At 51.8% G+C, this 24,049-nt stretch overlaps 5 protein-coding genes across 5 annotated transcripts; 2 read left to right on the top strand and 3 right to left on the bottom strand.

The window, feature by feature from the left end:
- Positions 1-1,526, top strand: LOC34624296. The gene is made up of 2 exons (XM_022737383.2): positions 1-1,030; positions 1,342-1,526. The coding sequence occupies exons 1-2, from the start codon at positions 1-3 to the stop codon at positions 1,524-1,526; spliced, it is 1,215 nt and encodes a 404-aa protein (XP_022592035.2).
- Positions 1,527-1,533: 7 nt separating this feature from the next.
- Positions 1,534-3,601, bottom strand: LOC34624297. Its single transcript, XM_026337867.1, is given in 5 exon segments — positions 1,534-1,652; positions 1,706-2,015; positions 2,482-2,569; positions 2,684-3,024; positions 3,419-3,601. Coding segments are annotated over 5 exon segments (1,041 nt in total).
- An 889-nt stretch (positions 3,602-4,490) lies between these two features.
- Positions 4,491-9,678, bottom strand: LOC113147400 (chromodomain-helicase-DNA-binding protein 1-like). Its single transcript, XM_026337866.1, has 7 exons — positions 9,574-9,678; positions 9,210-9,399; positions 8,347-8,893; positions 8,195-8,302; positions 7,893-7,950; positions 4,754-4,797; positions 4,491-4,584 (listed from the first exon to the last, which is right to left on the bottom strand). Exons 1-7 carry the CDS (start codon positions 9,676-9,678, stop codon positions 4,491-4,493), a joined length of 1,146 nt encoding a protein of 381 aa, XP_026193651.1.
- A 2,060-nt stretch (positions 9,679-11,738) lies between these two features.
- Positions 11,739-17,450, top strand: LOC34619316. The gene is made up of 9 exons (XM_026337865.1): positions 11,739-11,999; positions 12,400-12,479; positions 12,926-13,034; positions 13,604-13,708; positions 14,208-14,346; positions 14,378-14,779; positions 15,587-15,803; positions 16,057-16,212; positions 17,171-17,450. The coding sequence occupies exons 1-9, from the start codon at positions 11,739-11,741 to the stop codon at positions 17,448-17,450; spliced, it is 1,749 nt and encodes a 582-aa protein (XP_026193650.1).
- Positions 17,451-20,354: 2,904 nt separating this feature from the next.
- LOC34619315 (33 kDa inner dynein arm light chain, axonemal) lies at positions 20,355-21,638 on the bottom strand. Its single transcript, XM_026337863.1, has 5 exons — positions 21,606-21,638; positions 21,179-21,391; positions 20,859-20,994; positions 20,597-20,654; positions 20,355-20,496 (listed from the first exon to the last, which is right to left on the bottom strand). Exons 1-5 carry the CDS (start codon positions 21,636-21,638, stop codon positions 20,355-20,357), a joined length of 582 nt encoding a protein of 193 aa, XP_026193648.1.
- Positions 21,639-24,049: the final 2,411 nt, after the last annotated feature.

Here is a 24,049-nt window from a genome sequence, read left to right as displayed (position 1 = left end):
ATGCGTCCTCTGCCCGCAAGCGACCACAGCGGAGGGCCCCTCGCCATGCTGGGATTTGCGCTGTTTGCAGCCGTACCCACAGGGGCGTTCTCTTCCCCCATGTATTTGTCCCCCGAAAGCCAGCCCAGTGCTCCCGAGGTGACTCTGCCCGCCGCTCCCTCACCCGCCAGCGCACTGCTGCAGAAAAGCGTCCAGGACAGCATTTTTGACATTGAGAATACCCACCCGAATATGAGGCCTTGCTACCTAAGTACACCGGGAGGACTATGTGGGGAGACTCCGGATGATCTCTTGCATCCAGACGGACTCTTCTGTCCGGAGGACTACCCCCGCTGTGCCCTGAAGTTCGGCGTCCCCGTGCGCTACGAATGCAGCAAGCAGAGCATGGACGATGACAAAACTGCCTTCGGAGGGGGCAAGTGCAACTGCAAGTTCTACGGCAACAACTGCCCAGTGAACTCGACCTGCTTGGACTCCGTGCAAGGCCCCTACTGCGAGTGCGACGACGGGTATGTCAAAAGCTCTGCGGGGGAATGCAAGGCGGATCCCACGTATTCCGCAGTTGCGGCAGCAGAGACCGCTGTGGCCTTCGAGGATTTGCCGCACTCCCTTAAGCCCTGTATTCTTCACGGCTTGAATGAGAGCTGCGGGTGGGCGCTCCTGGCAGACGACGTGCAGCGCAACGTTTACTGTTCCAGCGACTTATGCTGTGTGCCGAGCGACGCGGACGGACGGGTTTGCTCCGACAACTGCAGTGGCATTTCGAACGCGTACTCCTTTGGGGCATGCACCTGCAGTGACAAGCAAGGGAGCTGCCCCTCCAACATGAAGTGCGTGGACAGCCCCAAAGGGTCTTACTGCAAATGCATCGAGGGCACTTACAGCCTAGAAAAGAAGGCGTGCGTGGTCGTCGTACTTCCAGACACTGCAGCTCCCAGCAACTCAGCGCAGCCAGTCTGTGGACCCCAGGACTGCCGCCCCGGCTTCTGCTCAGAGCGCAACGGGAAGATTCTGTGCGATTGTGTAGAAGGTTACGTCGCGAGGAACGTTGATGACCAACGGCAACAGTGCATGTTCGCCTATGGCTGACACACGTTGCCGGGGAGCTCCTACCCATTGCAGCACCGACATAGGCCAACGAGCGCATAAGAATGCACTGGCAGAAGAGGCGAGCCGATATAGCCTCTTGCAGACGCCAGTGGCTCGCGGCACCAATCCTCCCCCACATTGCTGGAGAAACCTCCACCATAGAGCTGATGGGAGGCTCCAGAGCTTTGTAGCGCGCTATTTCTTCTCTATGTAGCAAACCCCATTAAGGCTTTATTCCCTTTTTTGGCTTAGTGCACCAGCGAAACACCACTACCACCAGCACAACATGCGGTTACTTGGTTTGGCATTTGCCACCTTTAGCTAAAGGGATAAAACGAAAGAGCACTGGCCGCGCTAGGGCCAGATGGTGCACTCAAAGAACTGCAGTTCTAAGGTGTCGCAGTTACGCTAGGAGGCGACAGCCGGAAACAGCCTAGCAGTTGCCTACGCAGCCGTCAGCAGAGGGGAGGGCGGTGTAGCAGTAGCAACAGCTGTACGCGCTTGTACTGCAGCAGCAGCTGCTGCTGCTGCACCTAAGGTCCAGACACCAGCAACCGTCGCCGCTTCGCTTCCAGATCATCCGCTGAGGGCAGAGAGTGAAACTGCCCAGGGTCGCTTAGGGAGTCCTCCAGAGCTGCTGGTGCGGTTCCAACAGCGGCAGCTGAAGCGACAACTGTTGGACACGCGGGTGTGGCTAAGCCGTTGAGAGCGCTGCCCCCGCTACACGAGCCGTCTGCTGCCGAAGGCGAAGTCGTCGCTGGAGCTGCAGGGGACGGCTGTTTTGTTGCTGGCATGTCCAAGCGGCGACGGCCTCTGGAGAAGCGTTCACCCTGCACAAGAGCAAGCAAGACTCGTAAACCCGCAGCCCTTGACACACCGCAGACAAGTGGAAAGTCTGCAGTCTGCGCTGCATGTGACAACACAAGCTGCAGTGGCTTCAGCATGTCCTTCCTGCAGTAACTCCGCTGACTTCAACTGGAAGCCACGGAGGAAAAGCAGCTCCCGCCGTGCGAGAACGCAAAAATCAGCACCCGACACAGAGCAGCGGCAGCCGATCTGCGAGGAGCATTTAGCAGTGTTGGTCGGTAGCAGTGGCAGCAGGAGACAGAGTACTGGGAAGCCGCCCGCCAGCAGCAGCGACAACAACAGTGCGGGCCAGTAGCAGGATAGGAAAGACGAGGAGTATGTAGGTGAACGAGCGAGAGCAGCACCTCTTCTTTCTTGAGCTGCCTGATGATGGACTCAGCCCTTCTCCCCAAGTCTGCCGCGGCTCTCGAACGAAAGAACCAGTCAAATCGCCAGGTGCCGTCTCGTAGAATCTGCAGCGCACCAAACAGCGGGCAGCTGGGCCTCATGGGGGAAGCACATTAACAAACAAGAGAAGCCTTGGACGGCTCGTTCTTCCTTGCCCTCCAGGATGCCAAACTGCGAATATGCACCCACCTGGCTGCGCAGTTTCTCCCAATTTCCGTATCCTTACGTTACACGACGCGGAAAGCACAGCAAACAGCACAAGCACAGCAAACAGCACAAGGCCATCAAAAGCACAGGAGTGGCAGTAGGCTCCACAGGATAGAGCCGTGCAGCAGTAGATGCAGCAGCAGCAGCAGCAGCAGCAGTAGTAGACGCAGAAGCAGCAGCAGTAGTAGTGGATGCAGCAGCAGCAGTAGTAGATACAGCAGCAGCACCGCGAAACTCTCGGATAAACGCGCACGCGGTGAGCAGCCACAGCGGAAAGGGCATGCGCAGCAGCATGCAGCCCATAAGGCAAGCAGCTGCAGGAGTCGGGTGGAGCCTACCAAGGAGCGTGGTGAGGTTGAGGATGAAGGTGTCCTCCTCTTCGGTGAAGAAGGACTTGCCCTTTGTCGCTGCAGAGAAATTTATTGGCAGACGGCGCCAAGGGAAGTCGCTCTGCTGCTGCCGCCTTACTATGACCTGCGCATGCACAGCACGCGCACTCCTGGGCAGCCGCCGAAGCATCAGCAGCAACAGAAACGTTCACGCAGGCAACGACGCAGCAAAACAAACGAAGGTGCACATGCTTTTGGGGAGGCGACAGGAAGAAGGAGCACAGAGATGTCACCAAGAAAGGAAGAAAAGAAACGTTCAGCAGAAGAAAGCGGAAAAAGCGGCGGTTTTTTCTCGCGATTGCGTGTTCACCATAAGGGCGGCCCCTCCGCGAAGGCGAGGAGAAAAGGAGCTAGACAACGTTCCAGACATCGAAATAAGCGTTTTTTTCGAAGGAAACGCAGACTAGAGGACGCGCAAATAGAGGAAGTCTATATGAAGAAAGAACTTGGTGCGAGCTGCCTCCTGCCTCCTTAAATACCTGTTCAAGCTCCCTCCTCCTCTGGATAACGGCTTCTCCGTCTTCTATCCGCTTGAGAAGCTTCTGCCAATCGCTGAGCTCTCCCAGACGTTCCCAAAAGACGCTTGCGTAGCGACGGACTTCCTCCTCCGTTTTGCCTTCCACTTCTGTCGCTATGCGTGCCAGATCGTAGCGACCATACATCTCGTTCCCCCTGCAACACCCCAGAGGGTGCAAGTGGTGACGCAGGTTGTACGCTCACGTCCAGAGAGCGAAAGATCAAGTGCAAACAAAGGAACTGCGCGTCGAAGAATGGAGGCGAGAGAACTACTCCGTGGCAAGGGCAAGAAGGAGTCAAGAAAAAAACGCTCAGCGAGCCGACTACTTGGACAGAGAGCACGAACGGCAGACGGCGTTGGGGTAGGGAAGCCTACAGGCGGCAAGGTGACCCCCCTTATGCTTGCGCACCGAACAAAGGCAATGAGGTCTCTTCTCCCCCAATCTCTGAACCCCTCAGCTAGAAGCCTTCGCTTCTCCTCGCGTTCTGCCTCGGTAGGTTCTCTGCTCTGCCCCTGAGAACGCCTCCACTGCCAGTCTAGCGCATGCAGCTCCTCGAGACGCTCTCTGCGGTAAAACTGCCACTCCTGAAGACGGCATGCAGCACAGGCAGTGTTGCTTTGGGTTCTCCGTTGGCGCTCTCGAGCACCACACAAGGCGAGGCAGCTTCCTCCGACGCTCAGCGTGCATCATCATCATAACACATACGCAGCACGGTAGCACACACGCAGGGAGATGCAGCGGCTCCGCCGAATACGCGACGGGCGGCACAGAGGTGAAGGGCATGGCAAAGAGAGACAGCGACAGAGAGAGACAGACGGAGAGCTTGCATGCACGCGAGTAGCATAGTCTTCAGAAGAAGCGCAGAGCAGAGGGTGAGGGAGCCGAGGCAGACGAGGCCACGCAGAGCGACAGAGGAAGAAACCAATGAGAGGAGAGCGTTGCGGGCAGTCGTCACAAGGAGACGCCACAACTCAACACAAGGTAGATGCGGAGGGGAGTCTCGCGAGAGGTCCTCCTGAGCAAGGTATACTGTTTACCTGCATATTCGGAAGCTTAGGAACTCTGGGAATGTGTGCAGGTCGACGCCAGTCTTTGCACTGCTGCTGCTGCTGCTGCTGCTGCTGCTGCTGCTGCGGTGCAGTCATCAAGTCTCCCCCATCCTTGTATGTCGTCCTCAGACGGCGTCGGCTGTCTTTCTCAGTGGATGCAGCGAGTTGCTCTTTTGCAAGAGACGCCCATGCATCCCTATCTGCTGCCTTTCTGTCCTCCGGGTAGCACAAGTCGTCTGCCTCGTACAAGTTGCTGCTGCTGCTGCTGCTGCTGCTGCTGGTGCTGCTAAAGTCCAACAGTGACCGGCGCACCTGCTGCTGCAGCATGGCCTGCATCTGCTCGGTCCTCTCCTGTCCCCTACAAACCATATATATATATATATATGTATATATGTATGTGTATATGTATATATATATGCATACATATATACATATACATGTAAACATACACCCGAGAAACATCTTTTGTGTTTAAGTCTGGGTGCTCTCTCCCACCTCCCCGCTGCTGTCTGATGAAAAAGAAAATAAGCTTTAGACCACAAACCGAGAAGCCTAGAAGCAAGAGTGGTAAAAAGCACCTCCCAGAGGGACACAAATAGAGACCTTTGCCCCCCCAAAAACACCGTAACACCTGGACCGCTAGGTGTCTCTCGCCTTCTGCACATACCACTAGTCGCCAGCTGCGAAGCTCCATGCATCTCCTACATACCCCTGCCGCTGCTACAGGTGCGCTGCATCTACCAGCCCCTCTGCATGCACACCAGGTTACCTGGCGAGGATAGCATCCAGTTCCTCTTCAGTGAGGTCAGTCTTCCCCGACGGCTTGAAGATGTGCTCAGCTCCGAACTGCACCATCGAAAGAAGTGCTTTCTGAGAGAGCTGCTGCTGCCGCTGATTAGCCTCGTGCAAGCGGCCCTGCTGAATAACGGCGGTATCTGTGTGGGGAGGCCATTATTCAGAGAAACACACACAGGCGTGGAGCATCAGCCGAGAAACGTGGACGCACAAAGCTACTGCCTACGCGTTTCTTGACTTGCAGTCTCTCCGAGCCCGTGCAAATTAGCAGTCCTCTGCATATGGCCCTTTGTTTATGACAGTCTGCCTGTCGAACCGTCGGGAGATCTCTGTCAGAGCATCTTCCTTCTGCACCGGCTCCATCCAGACGCTGTCTCTGCAAACCCTTTCTGCCTGCCCTCCTTGCATGCATGTGATTCCGAGCCGTTCATCTCTAACGGCTAGGAGTTCGTGTGTGTGGACATCGCCATTCCTCACCTAGCTGAAGCTTTAGAGAGGCCCTTTCTAGAACCTTCTCTTCCACAGTGTGCTCATGCACCAGCCGGTAGACGTTCACTGCACGTTGCTGCCCTGAGAATTCATATATATATATATATATACGTATGCACATACATACACCTACACACATATGTGTATATATGTGTCCAATTATACACACATGCCTATGCCTACATGCACATATATACACATACATGTACACCAATACATAGACACATGTACACCAATACATAGACACATGTACACGAATACATAGATACACATACACACCAATACATAGACACATGTACACCAATACATAGATACACATATACACCAATACATAGATACACATACACCTGTACATAGGCACATATACACCAATACATAGATACATGTACACCTATACATAGACACATACACACACATATATGCATAGATATATACATGGAACCACGTACACGCACATAGACATACACATACACACTTGGACAGAAGCAGTGCCAGCAGCGAGAAGTTCGCCTGGTGCAGCCCTCGCTGGAAGTACTGGCCAAGGGCATGTGGATGCGCAGCAGGCAAACAGAAAAGGGGAGTCAGGGTAGCGACGAAAGGCGGGTGGGGCAGGCAGAGGAGAAAAGCTGCGAGCAGCGCGAGAGTCAGTCGAGCCTGGGAGAAGGAGGCTGTGGGGGCGAAAAGCTGCAGAGCGGAGGCAGGCAGATTTAAGGCCTCACCAATGCGATGTGCCCTGTCCATCGCTTGGAGATCTGCCTGTGGATTCCAGTCCGAGTCGTACAGAATGACTGTATCAGCAGCTGTGAGGTTGGTACCCAGTCCGCCTGCCCTGGTGGAGAGTAGGAAGAGGGGAATGTTGGATCCGGGCCTGTTGAAAGCGTCGATTTGCTTCTCGCGATCCTCTGTAGACGTCGTTCCGTCCAAGCGGCAATACGCGAATCCCCGGATGCGGCAGTAGTCCTCGAGAATGTCGAGCATGCGCGTCATTTGGGAGAAGAGCAAGCACCGGCTACCTCCCGCAATGAGCCGACGCAGCAGACGGTCGCAGAAGCGGAGCTTCCCCGAGTTCAGAATCACGTGCTCTCCGAAGGGGTCTTCTCCCGGAGACTCATACCCTAGTAGGGCAGACAGCAGCGCATGCAGGCGAAACTCTGAAGGTGCCTGGCTGAGCCTAGCTCCGAGGAGGCTCGGGAGGGAAAGTGCACAGCGACGACGCAGGGGAGGGGGGAGGAGCAGAACGCAGATCCAAAACCACAGGCAGAGAATCCGCCGAAAAAGAAAGGCACACACCGTCGAAAAGGTAGGGGTGGTTGCAGGCCTTTCTCAGCTGCACAGCGAGGTTCCTCAGCTGCGCTCTGCCAGCGCCTTCCCCTCCCTGGAGAGCACCGACATTCTTCGTCAGTAAATCACGGTACAGGCTGCGCTGCATGTCTGCAGGAGGGGGCAGCGACATCGCAGGAGGCAACAGCGTGGTGCGGAGCAGTTCCGCAGAAGAACGCGGCAGGAGCTCCCCCTGCAAACACTACGAGATCGTCCTCAATAATACCCCTCTCCATAGATCTAAAGAGCATATGCACACACCCTCCCCTCCTGTCCTCCGAGGCGGCGTTCTCGACGCAACACGCTTCGCTCAGGGGGGAGAGGGGGGGAAGAGGCGCCACTCCCTGCAACAGTGACGACCATCTCAACCTCCCTTTCGCCATCTTCGTCGTGACACCTCCCGCGCACCAAACCTGAGGCCGTCTGATGCTCCCCCCTGCCCCCTAGCAACTGCTAGCGGCCACATGCGCCGCATCCTCCTAACCTGAAAGAGGAACGAAGCAAATCAGTTCTTTCTTGGGAGGCATCTCGTGCAGAACGTCCTTCTTGACCCTCCTGCAGCACAATCACCGCGACACTCCCGAGGCTTTTAGCCTCTCTCCCTTCCCCCTCCCCCTACCTTGCCAAAAGCCTTTTCCTGCCGCCATTTCTGGCAGCCACACAAGCGCCGAGAGCATAAAGGACAGCAGCAGCAACTGCGGGGGAAGAAGCAGCAGCGCAGCGAGAGAGAGAGAGAGACAGCCTCTGACCGCAACATAAAAGGCCTCAGGATCCTGTGCAATCGAGCTACAATCTTCAGATTTCGCTCCTCCAGCTGCTCCTGACTCAGAGCTGTTCCCTCTGCGTCTGTTGCCGCGCTCAAGTCAAACAGCGAGAGAAAGTCGTCCCCGCTGTCGAAGAGCTGGGGCAGCAGAAAGTGCAGCAGAGCCCATAACTCCTTCAAGTTGTTCTGCGCAGCATTCAAACGCAGACACACCGCCAGCCTCTACGCGCAGATCCGCCGCTGACGCAGCGCATGCCCTCCTTGTTGCGGCACACCAGCCTTCTGCCGCCTCTCCTAAGGATTCTCTGCAAGCTCGATTGCCTGCCGAGTACCTGCAGAGGCGTTCCTGTGAGCAGGAGCCTGTAGTTCGATTCAAACTGACGAACCGTAGTGGCCAACTTTCCTGAGGAGGCAGCAGAAGCAGCGCTGCTTGTCTTGGCAATTGCAGGGCGCAGCACCAACTGTACAGACACCAGCAACACCCTGTGTGTATGCAGCAGCAACATGCACGTTCAGTACAGCTACAGCCACGGATCTTGCCTGCTTCGTTTTTTATTCTGTGTGCCTCATCAATTATAATATACTCCCAGTGTACTCGGCTGAATTGGTGCTTCTCTGCAATGAGCATCTCATAAGAAGCGACCACCACTTCCACTTTCTCTGGCAGCGGCTCCTCCTCCTCGGTTCGCTGTTGTTGCTGTTGTTGCTGCTGCTGCTGCAGATCTGCGTCCAAATACTCCAGCTGCTGACTCTCTTCGTCCGCAGCTTCCTCTTCATCCTGCGGCTGCTTGCTGACGCTGCTGCTGCTCTCCCTCTCCAGCAGGGGGCTTTGAGTCCGGCTACGCGCCGCTGCCGCTGCTGAGCGCCAAGGCTGCTTTTTTTTCTGCTGCTGCTGCTGCTTGGAGAGTCTGCACACGGCCAGAATGTGCTGGAGAAGCCGTCTCCTCATCTCCTTCTCCCCTAGCACCTTCACTGCCCCCAAAGAAGGACAGAAGCGGCGCAGCTCTGCCATCCAGTTTCCTGCGCACGTACAGCAGCAGCGCAAGAAAGCGCATTGAAAAAGAATCCCCCCGAACAAAGATGCACAGCAGCCAGGAAAGGCTTATCAGCACACGGGGGAAGACAGAAAACCTCCTACTGCAGCTGCAAGAAGGGAGGGGCGGCAACGCAAGAGGCAGGGAGACGGCCAGCGAGAGAAGTGCAAAGTGCCTCTCTTCGGTGATCACGACGACGACTATGATGCATGATTCACAAAAAACACCTCATCCTCCTGACCTCCTGCCCTCCCTCCCGCCCTCCCTCCCGCCCTTCCCCCCCCTTCCGCCTTTCCACAGACCAATGGTGCTTTTAGGAGCAAGAATAAGATGTGGTCCTTCGCAGCCGCGAGCTTCCTTGAGGAAGGCGAGAAGTGCAATAGTCTGGTAAGTCTTGCCCAAGCCCATTTCATCGGCTAGGAGGCCGTTCAGCTTCCTATTGTGGAGTTGCACCAGCCAATTTAGCCCCTCCATCTGGTAAGGCTTGGGGGGGTATAGGAGAATGGAGGGAACTGCTGTGAGCCGCACGGAGACGGGAGGTCCCAAGCCATCCGAAGCGCCAGCCTCTTCGTCGCCGTAAGACTCCTTCTCTACTCCCACGCCGCTGCTGTCTTGCCCCTGCTGGTGCTGACGACGACGGCATTCGTTTTGGTGCTGCTGTTGCTGCTGATGCTGCTGCAGCTCCCGCAGTTGCTCTTCTGCATCCCGCGAAGGGTCATATGTTCCGCTGCAGATTAAATCTAGGAAGCGCTCTCCTAGATCCAGCAGCATCTGCAACTTCCCCACGGGTTCCTTCTCCTCTCCGCCTTCTTCTCCCTCATTGCCCTTCTCTGAGTCGACCGCCATCCTCGCTGCTGCCACTGCCTCCATCGGCCGCTTCAAGTAGGGTGCGGGTGCTGCTGCTGCTTACGGCGAGCGCTTCGATCAGTTGCTGCAGCAGCTCAGCAGCACTTTAAATGGCGACGCCGAGCTGCTGCGCGGTTCTACGGGTTGCAGAGACAGGCCTCTATGGAGCAGTTCACGCATACAACGCACTGGCTTTCTCAGGCTGCTGTCAAACGAAAACTGATGCCCTGCCTGGCGAGCCTCAAGTCATCCCTAACGCCGCATGCCGCTGTGAGTCCGCTACCTCTGCTGCTCGAAGTATGGCCGTTAGTGGAGCAAAAGAGCTCAAGGCAGTGCCTGGTTGGCGGTGTCCACTCCGCAGAGGCGTATGCACGAAGAAACACCCGTAGCTGGCAGGGGGCCTCTTATCCCCCCCTTAGTCCCCCCTCCCCTGTGGGAGGGAGCTTCTCTAGAGCTGCTGAGTCGCCGTGGGCATCTGTCGCTGTTGCATCAGGCTCATGCAATTGGTCGTTCGTCTTAGGATGCATCCGGTGCACCCACCAGCAAAGACTTCCTCATTGTTTGCGGTAATCATTAGATCTTAAACCCCCAAATCCACACTCCAAACTCAGAAGCATATGGACCATGAACTGCGCAAACGTAACAACAGGAGAAATCTACGAACCATGAGGGCCGCTGGCGACTGGCTATTAGGGCTGCAGCCCTAATAGCCATTGTCTGGCTCCTGTCGCGAATTTGACTTTCCTTGCGAGAAAAAGGAAAACTCACGTTAAAAAAACCTATGACATCAACTAGGAGCAAGTAAACTCATGTGCAAGGATATTTCTATTGCAGACAGCGGCAGACATCTGCCCGGCGCTGCCACGCACGACTGGACACCGATTCTGCTTCTACTCCTGCTCCTTTCCGCTACTGCTAGTCTTCTGGTCGCCACTAGTGCTGCAGCTTCAGAGCACCGATAACGAGGCTTGTAGGCCGTGCATAGAGGTATATTTTCGATTAAAGGACACTGGCAATAGAGTTCGCCGTTTGCGCTGCTGTGTGCACACAAAAATCGGAATGCGTAGAAGTAGCAGATTCTCTGGTGGATGCCCATTGCTCGCGCTGCTGCAGTATTAAGGCAGCTTCAAACCAGCCGTTGGCGGTTGTCTCATGCCTATTGCGCGCAACAGTCCAGTCGTGTGCGAGAGAAAATCCGAGGAGCTACAGTGGCGGGTGGGAAGCACCTTTCGAGCTTACCTCGGCTGCCTGCTGCCCTAAGCAGCTGCCAAGAGCGTAATGCGCTCTCCCGGTGATTAGCGCTTTTGAGTAACACAGGCAGGGAAAGCCCTGTTCTGCTGCTATTGCAGGAAATCAAGCACCCGTTTTACGCATTGCCCACTGGGACACCCCATAGAGGAATTGCCTCTTGCGGATGTGACTGAATCGCGCCAACATATGCTGTGGCGGTAAATCGGAGCGATTTGGCACCTGTTCCTGGCTTGCAACATGTCCTCTTCGCTCCCAGCCCTCTCTCAGTTCCAGTCAGCGGCACATGAAAGCGTCGGTGCCTCTGAGAGCAGCGACGGGACTGATGATATCCGGCGGCATTCGCTGCCTCTCCTGAGCCCTCCTCGCTTGCCTTCTGACGGTGGCTCTCTTTGTTCTTGGCAGCCCCGAAGGACAGCAACGGGCTCGGGAAGGGCTCTTGAAAAGGCAGTAGAAGGGCCAGCAGGAGACGGAATAGAAGCAAGCAGACAGCTAAAACTGTCCGCAAGTGGAGGCCCTTGTCTTTCAAACCTTCCGAGGTCGTGTGCCACGGGTACAGCTCGTGCTGCTGCACACTGCACCGAGGGTGAGCAGGGTTTGTCATTACTGCTGAATGTGCAGAAATCAGCCTTACCTATCTCTATTGACGCCAGTCACGACAAGCTCTATGTATGGCTCAAGACAATGAAAATAGGCCCTCTTGAAGGGCCGGTGAATCCGACAGCCCCCCATGGCTCATGAGGGCACGCACGCATTATGGGCCATGTGAGGCGCATTTTGCTTCCTCAGAGACCCCCCTTAAGGATGCCTGGGAGGCGTTTCTTCAGTCTGAATCAATTGGAGAAGCGCAGAAGGGGCTTGCTGCCTTGCAAGCAGCGCGGGAAGCAGCAGCAGCTGCTGCTGCTGCTGCTGTTGCTGTCGGTGCTACGTCGCCTTCTTCTGCGAACGCCCTAAGCCTGGAACTTGCAGCTTCGACGAGCCTCGCCCTCAGATTGGAGGTATTGGCACATGGTCAAGTGCAAAGTCTTGTTTGACTAACGCCCCTAAATATCCTCAGGTGGCAGCCTACACAAAAAAATATGCGTTTTTCAGACGCATCTAAAATGCACATCTAAGGAGTGCATGTCCAACTAGCCTATGGACAGACAGGTAGAGATGCAGGCTTCTGTCAAACATAGCGTTGCTTCAAGGTGCAAACAGACAGGGAAACAAAATCCCGAACACACCCCTTCGAAACTTCGGTTCCAATACGTTCTCCTCTTTGGTCGCAGTGCAACGACTAGTGAGGAGAATGTGTTGATTCCACCAATGTTATGCATGTCTGCTTTGTGGCTGACCCCCCGGCTCTTTCTGCAGAGTGCAACCTCGCTGTCGTTTGTGCTGCTCTCTGTTGTTTAGGAGGTGGGCAAACACGAAGAAGCGCTCGCCCTGTACAGCCGTCTCGCAGCGGACATGCGGCTGCCGGAGTCCCGCAAAATGTACACAAAATTGTGTCGAGTTTCCTATAACCATGCTAGTGATTAATATGCATCATCCCTTGTTCGATATTTCTACAGTTTTGTGTAGCCGTAATAAATAGATACCAGCACTACGCATACATTGGTGCACAGTTAAGGAATAACTCAGGGAGGTTCGGCATTCAAGTTTGCGTGGCACGTTTCTTGATCTGCCAATAGTTCGTTGAGATCTTCATGTAACATGCATCTCACATGAGTATGACATTCGCTTTTTCTTTCTGCACCCTCATACGAAGGTCATAGAGGTCAGGGTATAGGATATAGCGTTGGGTGCTCCGGTTTAGCGTTTGGGGCACGAACTTGAAAGTCAACAGAGTCTTGCAGCACACAGTAGCAAGTATTTCTGGGGACCTAAGGGGTAGGACTTCCGCCCACCTCGTCAAATAGAGTTAAAACTGACGCTGCAGGCTGAAGGCGAACATCGGAAGGGTTCTGCTGCAGCAGCAAAAACCTAGGGCTGCCCTTAAGGCATTTAAAGCTGCTCTAGACAACATCCCCCTCCCTACCGTTGGACAGGTGAGTCTCAGAGTCTCGCCGCAGTGCAGATCGCTGGTGCATGAATACCCCATCAAACACCTCTACGGCGCATAACTTTCAGCATGCCAATGTGTAAGCCTGTAGTACCGCTTGCGTAAACTACTTTTGCCTGAAGAAAAAAGGTACAGCTGATTGCCCTATCTTCATTATTTAGGAGGCAGGTATGAATTGTATAAAATGCAGTGCTGATAAGTCGGGCATGCTTTGTCCTGCCCACCACAAGCAAAGCTTTTAATTCTATTCTTGTTCCATTTACTGCGCCTCCTAGCGTTGAGTAATATTTAACTAGGTGTATGCCTTTGGCCTACCTTCGTAAAGGCAGTGACATGCCGACATCGCTGTACGTGTAGATACAGGCATGCTGATGCACGGAGCGTTCATGAATATATGTACAGCTGCTAAGCGCATCTATAAGCTTCGAATCTACACACATCACAGTGTGGAACAAACTTTTGTGCATCAATATTCACACATGCTGTCTAGGCTTTGAAACGCCTGGCCGTGTATTGCAACTGCTTCACCCTTCCGTCTGTATAGTGCTGGTTCAGGGGTACAAGCTGTTGCGGGCTCAACTGCTTCGCAGTGCGGGCACTTGCCACTTTTGTATGGGGCGCTACATCGAGGCTGCTACGGAATATGAGCAGGCTATACAGGTAGGGAGCTCAAAAGCTGCGGTGTCCCTCTCGTTGATAGATATCACCTATTCAGGGATCGTATTGCGCATACCCCAGGGTCTGAAGCCGCAGTGCATCACTTCGCATCTTACGCTCCACTCTTGTGGTGCTCTTTGGTGAAGCACATGCATCCCTGCGCTATCGATCCAGGGTTTCTAGTCGGTTCCGGCCCCCCTTCATTCGCGAATAATCAAAGTGTCCATGAGCCACCTAACTTAGGCCCTTACTCCCTGATATGTTTGGGTTATGAAAGTGTGGGCGAGCCTTCAGTTTACTTCCAGCTGGTTGTAACTGCAAAGAGCACCATGCTAAGGTTTACAGTACACCTGGACTTTGAATCCTAAGCGCTAGGTCTTCTAGAGCTAAATTCCTTTCTCCGAAAATGTCCCTAGAATTCCGTCCCTTTCTCACCGCAGCACTGTGCCCTGCCTTTTCTTTAAATGGGCAACCTCTTACTTACGCTTTGTGGCCTATGTAGCTTGCCCCACAAGATAGTGGCTCTGTGGCGTCATGCCTGAACCTACTGCTTTGCTATCTTGCCACTGGAGAAACTGCACGCATGCAAGACGCCTTTATCACGATGCTCACGCTAAGGAAGGAACAGATGCATTTCTACGGTACCTTACACTTCCCCGAAAGGCCACGAAGGCGCGGGCTCTCTAGACTCCAAAGAGCGCTTGTGCATTTACACGGTTGCATGCGATCATGCGCATTCCATGTACAAGAAAGTGGCACCAACAGCAGATATGCCTCTCTTTAATTTTTACGTCCTCACGGTATCATGCTATTTACATGCTCCTGCCCTGTGCGCCTCCCTGGCTCTGCACATATTGATAAACATGTTCGGCGCAGCCCGCAATGTGCCTCGGCTGTCTGAAGCCTTTGAGGAAACCAACGCCAATGCCATGCACGCTGATGAAGCCCTGGAACATCCCAGCGAAGCACATGCTAACTCTACAATTCTCAAGGCAGCGCGCCTCCTAGCCACATGCGGGGAAGCACAGCCGGATACTGCATACGAGCGCATTGCTTCTGCCCTTCAGCAGCACGGTACGCTCTGCTTATATACACACAATGCAAAAACGACAGGTTGCTAGTCCGATAGGCTGTGAGTGCACCTAATGTAGACGATCATTACTTGTAGGACCGTACATACAGCACGCAACGGCATATTGTAAAAGACCAACGTAATTCGCAGCAGTCCAGCTGCATCAATAACAGCAAAGTGAGCATGTCAACTTACAGCGGTAGTCCATGCAGGCCCACTTCTAACCAGCATTTTTAGCCCATAGTACCAATCAATGGCATTTTGTGGCGGGGAAGCCACAGAAACAGCAGCGCGCAGCAGCCGGTACAACGACACCACCTGCATCAAGTATATCAACGCCGCAAGCATAAGGTCTTTCTTTATTTCCTTTGCTAGCATACTAGGACGTTTCTTGACCTCTCCAATCTCATGTTGCACCGCTCTGGATTTATAGCTACTGGATGAATGTTTCGAAACTTTACAGCGCAACTCGCGAATGCATACTCCTGCATCACCAGGCTATCTCTTGCCGTTGTATCGGGCGCTGTTGGGAGTATCCGGTGATAGCAATCAGAATGGGGGATTGGAAATTCAGAATTTCATAGCGGAGCCACGCTGCTGGGTTAGAGTTCAAAACGGCAGTTTGGGTGCATTTCTAACACAGTAGGCCGTTTTGGCAGCGACGTTTCTGCTTTTCAGGAGCCGGTGGGCAGCGGCTGCTGCTATGGCAGCAATAAACACACTTGTGGAGGCCAAGCTTGCTCTATAGCTTCTAGCAATGAACGAGTCGAACTGATGTCCTATGCTGTTGCTGCTACATTGTGCATCAGGCTTTGACGACCTGGCTGAGGAGGTACAGCTGGAGCGGGCAATGCGGTGGCTACGAGGGGGCCAGGTGGACCCAGCAATTGCTGCCTACAAAGCATTCAAGTCAAGGAGGTCCAGTCTAGCACTGCGCTCAGCAACCAACCTTTCTTTCATTTTTCTTCTTGAAGGAGACATCGAGCAAGCTGCTACGTATGCGGGGATGGCGGTTGAAGCTGACAGGTAGTGCAGCTGGGCAGCGCCCTTGTATGAACTCCCAGACACTCTGACTACTCGTAAAGAGAATCCTGAATAAGCTGGAGACAAATCCATGAAGATGAGTACTGTGTTTTTCCAGCCACTTTAAATGCCAGGATGACCTTTTGTCGTGAGGCAATACCATACTTACAAGTGATGTTCTGCAAAACATTCCACTGGTCTATTAGGTGAGTGCTTCAGAGGCGCGCCTTTCTCCTGCTTATCTGCATCCCCTCAGGGGGAGCGCTAGGGCACTGGTGAACAAGGCGTGCACTCTCTCTCAGAGAAAAGAGCTTGACGACGCTGCGAAACTGTTTGAAGATGCGGCAGCGCTAGATTCCCGTTGCCCAGAGGCATTCTACAATCTGGCTGTCACACTCCACAAGCTCGGGAGGTACAGTGGGGCTACCAACGGCCCAGGGTTCCAAACGTCCCGCATTAGAGCCTTTTTACAGTGCGCTGTATTCTCCCTACAGTGCGTTCTTTTTGAAAAGGGACCCGCTGCTTCGTTCTAACGTATTTATGTGCCTCTGATTCAATCATTATTGGGGTGTGTGTACAAGCTGAGTGATGCAGGAACACTGAGGCCCTTGATGCTCTAAGGCGACTGCGCGAACTGGCCCCTGACCACGCAGAAGCTCTGTTTCATGCAGCTACAATATACGAAGAGGCAAGCTCAAAAAAGTGACGTTTGTCTGTTATAGTGAAGAAGATTCTTAATCATTACATTCAATAGTGCGATCTGGACGTGTGTGGATCTAGTGTGCATCGTATTAAGGGTCTCGTAGCAAACTGCGGCCTGTGCTATTGGGCTTCCCTTCAGAAGAACGAGCTGCCCCTAGCGCTGGAAGCTCTAGCCCTTTTGGCCTCGCCACGAATAAGACCCCAAGACCCGGTAGTATGGAGGCGTATGGGCCGGCTGTGTGCAATGCTTGGGAGGACCCAGGAAGCCCACAGTCACTATAGAGAAGCCCATGGGTGAATATGTGAACATGCGATCGAACTGTTTGTGCCCACAACCGGCATCCTGAATTGCTGGGTGTACACAACCTTTTGCACTTGTAATAAGACTAGCATACTGCTTCACTGCATACAGGAAGCAGTGCAGAGGGAGTGCCATATCTCTGGCCATGTCTCTGATACAGCCTGCCGCAGTCCCTTGGAAAAGGACATTTCACAAGCCCCTCAGGCAGAGGCACCTTACCCCAAGAGGAAGCAGCAACAAGGACCCGCTGTAGATACAGACTTAGTTTTTGATTCTCAGGGCCTTGTATGTGCATCTTCGCGCCAAAGGTTATGCATGAGTTCGCGACACATCTACACCTGTGCTGGGGTGAGTGATTTGTACTTAGGTTGAGGCCATGGGATCTGGACTCCACAAGCTGGATAGGTGTGAACTTGGTGAAAAGTTCATCATACAGAGAAGCCTTTGACTACTTTTCCTTGGCGTCTCAGCTGCAGCCATCCGCGGGAAAGTGGCGCCTAATGGCTGCTTTTTGCTTGCGCAAGTCTGGACAGCTACATGCAGCACTTACTCTGTATGAATCCCTTTATAAGGAGTTTCCGGGGGACGAAAATGTGCAAAGTGGCCTAAAACGCATTAGAACAGCTCTGGGGCTCCAGGCGGACTGACGCAGAGACCTCATACCGATACGATGCACAGGTATTTTTGTGATTTCTTTGCTATGCTGCCTCTACCGAATTCTTTTTTCCCCTTTAGATATTTGAAGCATGCACTTGCGGTAAGCAAATCAGTCCAAGGAGGCAGACAGCCCTGTAACGGCGATGTCACATTTTGTTTCAATCTACGTGATCCGGAGATGCATCTGTAGAATCATAGAATGTCTAGAAGATCATAGATCTTAGAGGCTTTTGCAGACTTTTTGGTTTGTACAATTTTAGGCCACGCTAACTTCGGTTTCGACCTTACCACAGCACAATCACGCAAAATGCAAGCTCACTTGGCAGGCCTCCATCCCTCAGCAATGCATAGACCAAAAAATTCTTTGGGAGCCCAAAATGAGCCTTTGATTTCCTTGACTTTCCACCTGATGCACTCGCAGTAAACTCTAGAGCTGACTGTATTGGCCCATGCTTTCGCTGTTTTTAGTGCCCTGGGAAGCGCCTCGAGTCACCAAAGCAACTAACGAGTGACACGATGCTTTTCTAGAGAAAGGTGCCTTTGTATAGAGTTACATTCCCAGCTCTAGGAAATAAATCGACGTGTACCCTTTGAAATTAAAGCAATCTTTTTTTGTATACCTCTTCTTGCCTCCCTTAGCAACGCACATCTCTTATTTCTCACAGCGAGAAAAACGTCTCAGCAACTTATTTATGTCTGTCTTGCACTCTCTTTGGAATGAATCAATAGATACATGCAAAAAAATCGTTACTGTACTCCACTGCGTTCAATGTGAATTTGCGCTACATGATTTGTATTCAGCTAAAACTCGCAGGTAAAGTGCTCTCCCAGCTTCTACATAAAAACCCTAAATGGGCTGCTCAGCTCATAGTCCTGATATTGGTAGTACATTTCCAAGCTGCTTCGGCGGTACTCACTTCATATGCTATCATATTTCAATTACTATGCTTGATAGGCAAGTATAAAAGGCATATCCACTAAGGAAACGCTATAATATTCAGCTAAACAACTTCTTAACATCGCCGAGAGCATCGACGTTATGCTTTCGACGCAAAAATCGTGAATTGAACTCTTGTCATAACTCAGTGTAGTGGTATAGACAAATAGGATGTACAATATTGGTACATGACAATGATTTCCCTACAGGAAATATCATTAGTACATGCGCCCGCTTGTGCGCAAAGCAGAGCCTCCATGCTTCTCGTGGCCTTGTAAACTTGGCCTGCTCAAAAGCCACAGCTATGGGAATACTGGCAGGATACTTAAGCTTTGAATTTATGCTAAGGTTGTTCTCATGATGGCCCTAGAGCCACCGGTCGACCACCTCCGATAGTGGTGACAAAACTACTACACCGAATACACGTGAATAGCTTGATGCAACGATAGACGCTATTCCTCATTAGTAATTTAATGTGCTCTAGGGCATGCGCATCCTGGTCAAATCCTGTTCTCTCACAGCCAGGACTTGTGACTTTTCCATTTATACGACCCGATGTACCAGCAGCCCTTGCTGTGGCAGCCTGCCATGCTCTTCCACGTCTATTTTTCTCTTCCAACATTTTGACCCTTATTTTCTAGCACGGCCTCCATTTTTCCTAGTGAAAAATAGATAGGCAGCACCGTGTTCTAATCCTAATGTGGCCATCCTATCATCCATGTGCAGTGCCTGAATTGTATTTTCGCAGCTCTGCAAAACAACGCATCCAACTACACACCTACCTTTTTATCGTGTGCCTATTTTGTGCTGGTAGTATGCTAAAAGCCAAAATGGCTGAAGAACAGGCTGTGACAGTGCATGCTAAGTAAATTCTAAATATACCATACTCCTCAGTCCTGCCTAATAACCCACCGCAAAATCCTTGTAGAAGGGAAAACCTTTAAAAGCTACTGCACCGCTGAATAGGTATATCTAGTAGTGTGAAGGAAATTTCGCATCTAAAGCAATGCGCAGTCAACAGAGAAATAAATTGCTTGATTCTCCATCTTTTTGCTTGCCAAGAAGGTTGTGCTCACCCGAAAATCGGTGGAGCATCCAACACAGACTAGTGCAGTCCGATGGTTACTCATTGTGGTATACTAGCAGCCAACCCTTTAGAGTACTAGGATGGAACCTGCGCAGGTATTTGGCTGGTTGTGGTGACTTTGCCGCGGGCGTTGTGAGTGCTGATGAAGATCATTTCAAGCGTGGCCATCTGCTGCCTCATCAGCTCGATCTTTGGAAGCACAAATGAGAAATGGTACTGACAAACTACTAGAAATGCCTGCAAGTTGCAGATGACTGCTGCTCATTTACCTTCAGGGTCAACGGACATACCTCATTTGCGTGCTGTTTCTTAATAGCGTTGATTTCGTCCGTCATCTGCCTTTGCCGAAGGAAAGCAAGCAAACGCACAGATCAGGAGCACTCAGATCATGCATCCGGAATCCACATATATTAAATTTCGTGGCGGTCTAAAGAACTTTCCCCTTATGCTGGTTAGATTCCTACTGAAGTCGTTGGTGATCATTGACCATCAGGGAAATAGGGCACGAGTAACTTTTACGTTCTATTTAGCTGGGTCTCCTGGTGTATAGCACTCTCGCAGGGGCGCTAATTTTGCAATTATTTTCCCCCCAAAGCAAGTATACGTCCAGTTTATCAGAAAGACTATGAGCGATTGCCACAGAACCGGTAGAGCTGACCATGTGGTGACTCGAACTTACACCTTGGATGCCTCCATTTTATTTTTAAGAAGTGCTAAAGTGGTTTTCAGTTCTTCATTCTTTTCTTGCAGAGCAACTAGCTGCGGCAGAACATATCACTACCAGGCCGGATAGGTTTGCTGCACCTAGGCATATTCCACGTACTGTCTCCTGGCCCTATCCGCAGAGCAAGCCCATGCTAGAGGTGCACTTCATGTACGTTGCCTTGCCTGCTCTCTTTTAGTTGTTGATCTAACACTATGGCTTTGAAGTTGCTTGAGGACAGAGAAGCCTATGGAGCTTTTGCAAAGAACCTCCAGGGCCGATATTGTCATTCTAATTTCATCCTTGACTCTACGTCAGAAGAACAACATAAAGGGAATAACATCAAGCCCTTGCTATATCGTACTCTCTAAGGTAGACTATGCCCCTCTGACCGTAGTCAGTTCCTTACCTAATCAGAAGAAAGGCCCGCTCAGGACAAAGAATCGCCACCTGGCGAATGAGCTCATCTGCACCACATGACTCAGGCTACTTGTGTAGAAACAGCTAAATACTTATATTCCTTTGCTTGCCTAGTTGTAACCGCATTCTGCTTCATTACACGGCAGCACCCTGTCTAAGCCAATCACTCAGGCCTACAGTTACCCGGGTTTGGCATATAATTAATTCTCCCAATTAAAACCTAACTAGGCAGTAGAAGCTGCATGTCTCACCAAAGCACTGAAGTATTGCATCATAGCGACAAGCGCAGACGCCTGTTTCGGATGCTCGTCTCTCGAGAAGTTGAACGTCAAGCTCCTCACGTGTCTTTAGCACATCCACGCGATCTGCTGCTGCAGCGCTTACGTGCTGGTAGTTAAGAGATTCGCAGCGTACACGTCAAAGAGTGGGACAGGCAAACAGGCAAATGAGGAAAAAGGGAGTTATGGCTGTTCCGTTGCTTGTTACAAGCGGCATTGTGCGAGCTATCTTTTGACAGGAGATTAGAAACAAATAGACTGCTTCACAGATAAAACTCAGGATGTGCACTTGCTTGCATGAAGACCTTATTCTCGTCGCGCCAGACCCGAGGAGGAAAGAGAGTGTCAAGGATCGCCTGTAACGGCACTCGTGACCCCTGTGCCTCTCTGCGGATCCGCTCAATAAATCCCACTGTGTCTCTGTTGTCTTCGTGGCTTCCATTTGCCAATGCAGCGGTCACTTCGGTGGAATCAGATGGTACTTCCACAGGAGGACCGTAGCGTACCTGAGTGCAGCCACCCCAAGGGATAGTCATGGCCAGTGTCATTGTGGGCAGGGGTAGTGTGCTATTTTGCTGCTTAAGTCGTGAATCGGCTAAGTTCGCGCTAGATGCAGCCAATACATTGCCAGAAAAGCGATATCCATATTTACAACCGTATCGCGGTGTCTCCTATAAAACCCCGCATCGGGCCAGTGCAAGCATATAATCCTTTTCTCACAAGCGTGAGCTTTGGAGGGCCTTGTGGAATCATTTGAGCTGGCAAGGCGTAGCTGGTTGCCTACACTGCGGCTTTGACTAGTGCCCTGCGTGAACCAATTGCCCGACTGTTTGTTTGCAGACGCAAGTATTACGCCTCAAAGACATCCTGTCTGAAACAAATTGAACCGACTGTACAGATTTATGATTTAAATAGGCACTAGAATGGAGCTCTGTTGACTCTGAGGATCGAACTATGCACAGTGACCATCCCCCTCCAGGAATGGCCCAGCCCCCATGTTCACGTTTATTGTTGCTTTTAAATTTGATAAACTCACAAACCTTCGAAATTTATACTTGCTGGTTTGTATTGCACTGGAAAATCCAACAATAAAGAATAAAATTCCCAGATTTCTGTGTAGACTGAACTAGGGTACGCGGGGCATTTTGATTCATGCAGATGGCCGACAGCTGGCAAGGTGCTGTTTCGTGTCTTTCAACTTAAACACGCTCATTTTGGATAGCCTAGAGCAATTTTTGAGTAAGCCAGATGTCTTTTCGCAAATAATGTGAGCCTAAATTGCGCAACTTGACCCGTGGGCTAAGTTCTAGAGCTCGGGTGGCTTGGTCACCCTAAATCTCCAGCTACGACTAGTTGGCCTAATCCCGAGCATCAGCATCACGTTGATTCATGACTAAATCAATTGAATAAGTACTCTCTTTTTTTCTTACAGTTTTTTTTGGGGACCTAAGCCATCCATGCGCCTGCACAAACATGGCCGTATGTAAGACACTGTCTGCATCAGCAAACGCGCATGCAGGCGGATACCGAATTGTGCCTTTTCGCTGCAAGCTACTAGCATCTTATTTTACATCCAGCGTTTACTATGCATAGCAGATGCACTTTAGCGCTGATGCAAAGATGGCCTCGAATTGCTCGCTGCAAAGACAAAGCATGGATGTCCCGAAGTTTTCATCTACAGAATAGAAACCGCGGCTGCTGACAGTGAAAATTCTCTCATATATAGGTTTACCTCACTGCTTTTCCTTTCCGAATGTGCTAATCTAAGCGAGAAGCGTTTACCAGGTTAAATAAGGAAGTGGAACGAGTATGAAAGCGTGCAAAACGGCCATTCTAGAGCTAATTGCAGCCAAGCCCTCTGCAGGGCTCGCTACCTATGTGGCAGAACCCACAACATGGAGCCCGACATGCGGAATAAGACATATTTTCACACAAGTGTGCAAAAAGAAATCTTCTACCTTGTGAAAGCAGAACCGTTATTGGCGCGCTTCTTCAATAGAGCTTACTTTCGCCAGCCTACAACAGTCGTGTGGGTTGCAGTAGCTATCACCAATTAGCCCCGACCCAAGCGCTCACCACGGTATAGCACGCAAGTATCGCTCTAGGGTGATGCGATTTCCGTAATAGGCTGAGCTACAGATGCATCTTTCACTGCACTAGCTTCATCAAACTAAGAACTAGTAGACAGTTGACGAGGTAACTTGTCTGGTCGTATATCTTATATATTGCCGAGCGCTGTTTGCTTGATCCAACAAATCTAAATTGTGGGCGTGTCCGCTAGATAATGTGTGCAAGTAGCTATGAATTATTGGAATGCTTTGCCGGTGCAGCTACGCGCACCTAGCTGTCCCTCTCCTCACATGCCGGGATTCTGAGAATGGCGGGCTGCTAATGGCGAAATTTCGTTAAAAAGACAATAAATTTGTACCTAATTTGCATACGGAGGAAGCGAAGTGCGTCAACAAAGGGACCTTAGATGGAGTGTCACAAGTGGTGCCACCGCATGATTTGGTGTAGGCGGTCCCCGACCATTCACTGGCTGTGGAAACAGTGAAATATCACCTTTCTCTACAAGCATGCTATGCCTCCCAGAAAAGCCGCGAGGATGGGCACGTACTTAAAGAATTCCTCCCTCCGTTGCAAACGAAAAAGAAGAGATAAATTCTCCGGAATTCAATGGCCAGGAATGTAATAGTTTTGTCAGCTGGACTTAGCCTACAATTTTACGACTGAACAGAAAACGGGACTACAGGAAACTCACGCTCCAATGCACCTCCTGACAGCCTCCAACGAAGTACCTAGCTCTATTTCAAGGAACTGAGTTATACAATCCGGAAAGCCAAGCTCAAACAAATTGAAAGAGTGAAACCACCGGTACTAGACCCAATGGAAACAGACTACCCGGAAAGTCAGGAAGGTTTATCAGGGAAGCGGCAAGCCCCCACGCTGGCTCCGGCGCAGTGAAGGGAGCCACCGAAGGTCAAGCCGCATTTAAAGACTGATCAAAGGTCACTTTCGGGCGGATAGAATTTGACGCTCTGGTCCTAAACTGCTAGCGCTTCTCCACACTATTTGTAGGCGGCTCTGTGATCACAAGAGGCGAAGACCGAAGTGCGATTTGCCTGTTCACAGTTAGTGCAGTCTCCAGGCCCCAGATTTGTTGA

The sequence above is a fragment of the Cyclospora cayetanensis genome, unplaced genomic scaffold (genome assembly GCF_002999335.1).
Source record: "Cyclospora cayetanensis isolate NF1_C8 unplaced genomic scaffold, CcayRef3 CcayRef3_contig_209, whole genome shotgun sequence".
Taxonomy (NCBI): domain Eukaryota; phylum Apicomplexa; class Conoidasida; order Eucoccidiorida; family Eimeriidae; genus Cyclospora; species Cyclospora cayetanensis.
Note: the sequence above shows the minus strand (reverse complement) of the source record. Positions and strands in the feature narration are given on the sequence as shown.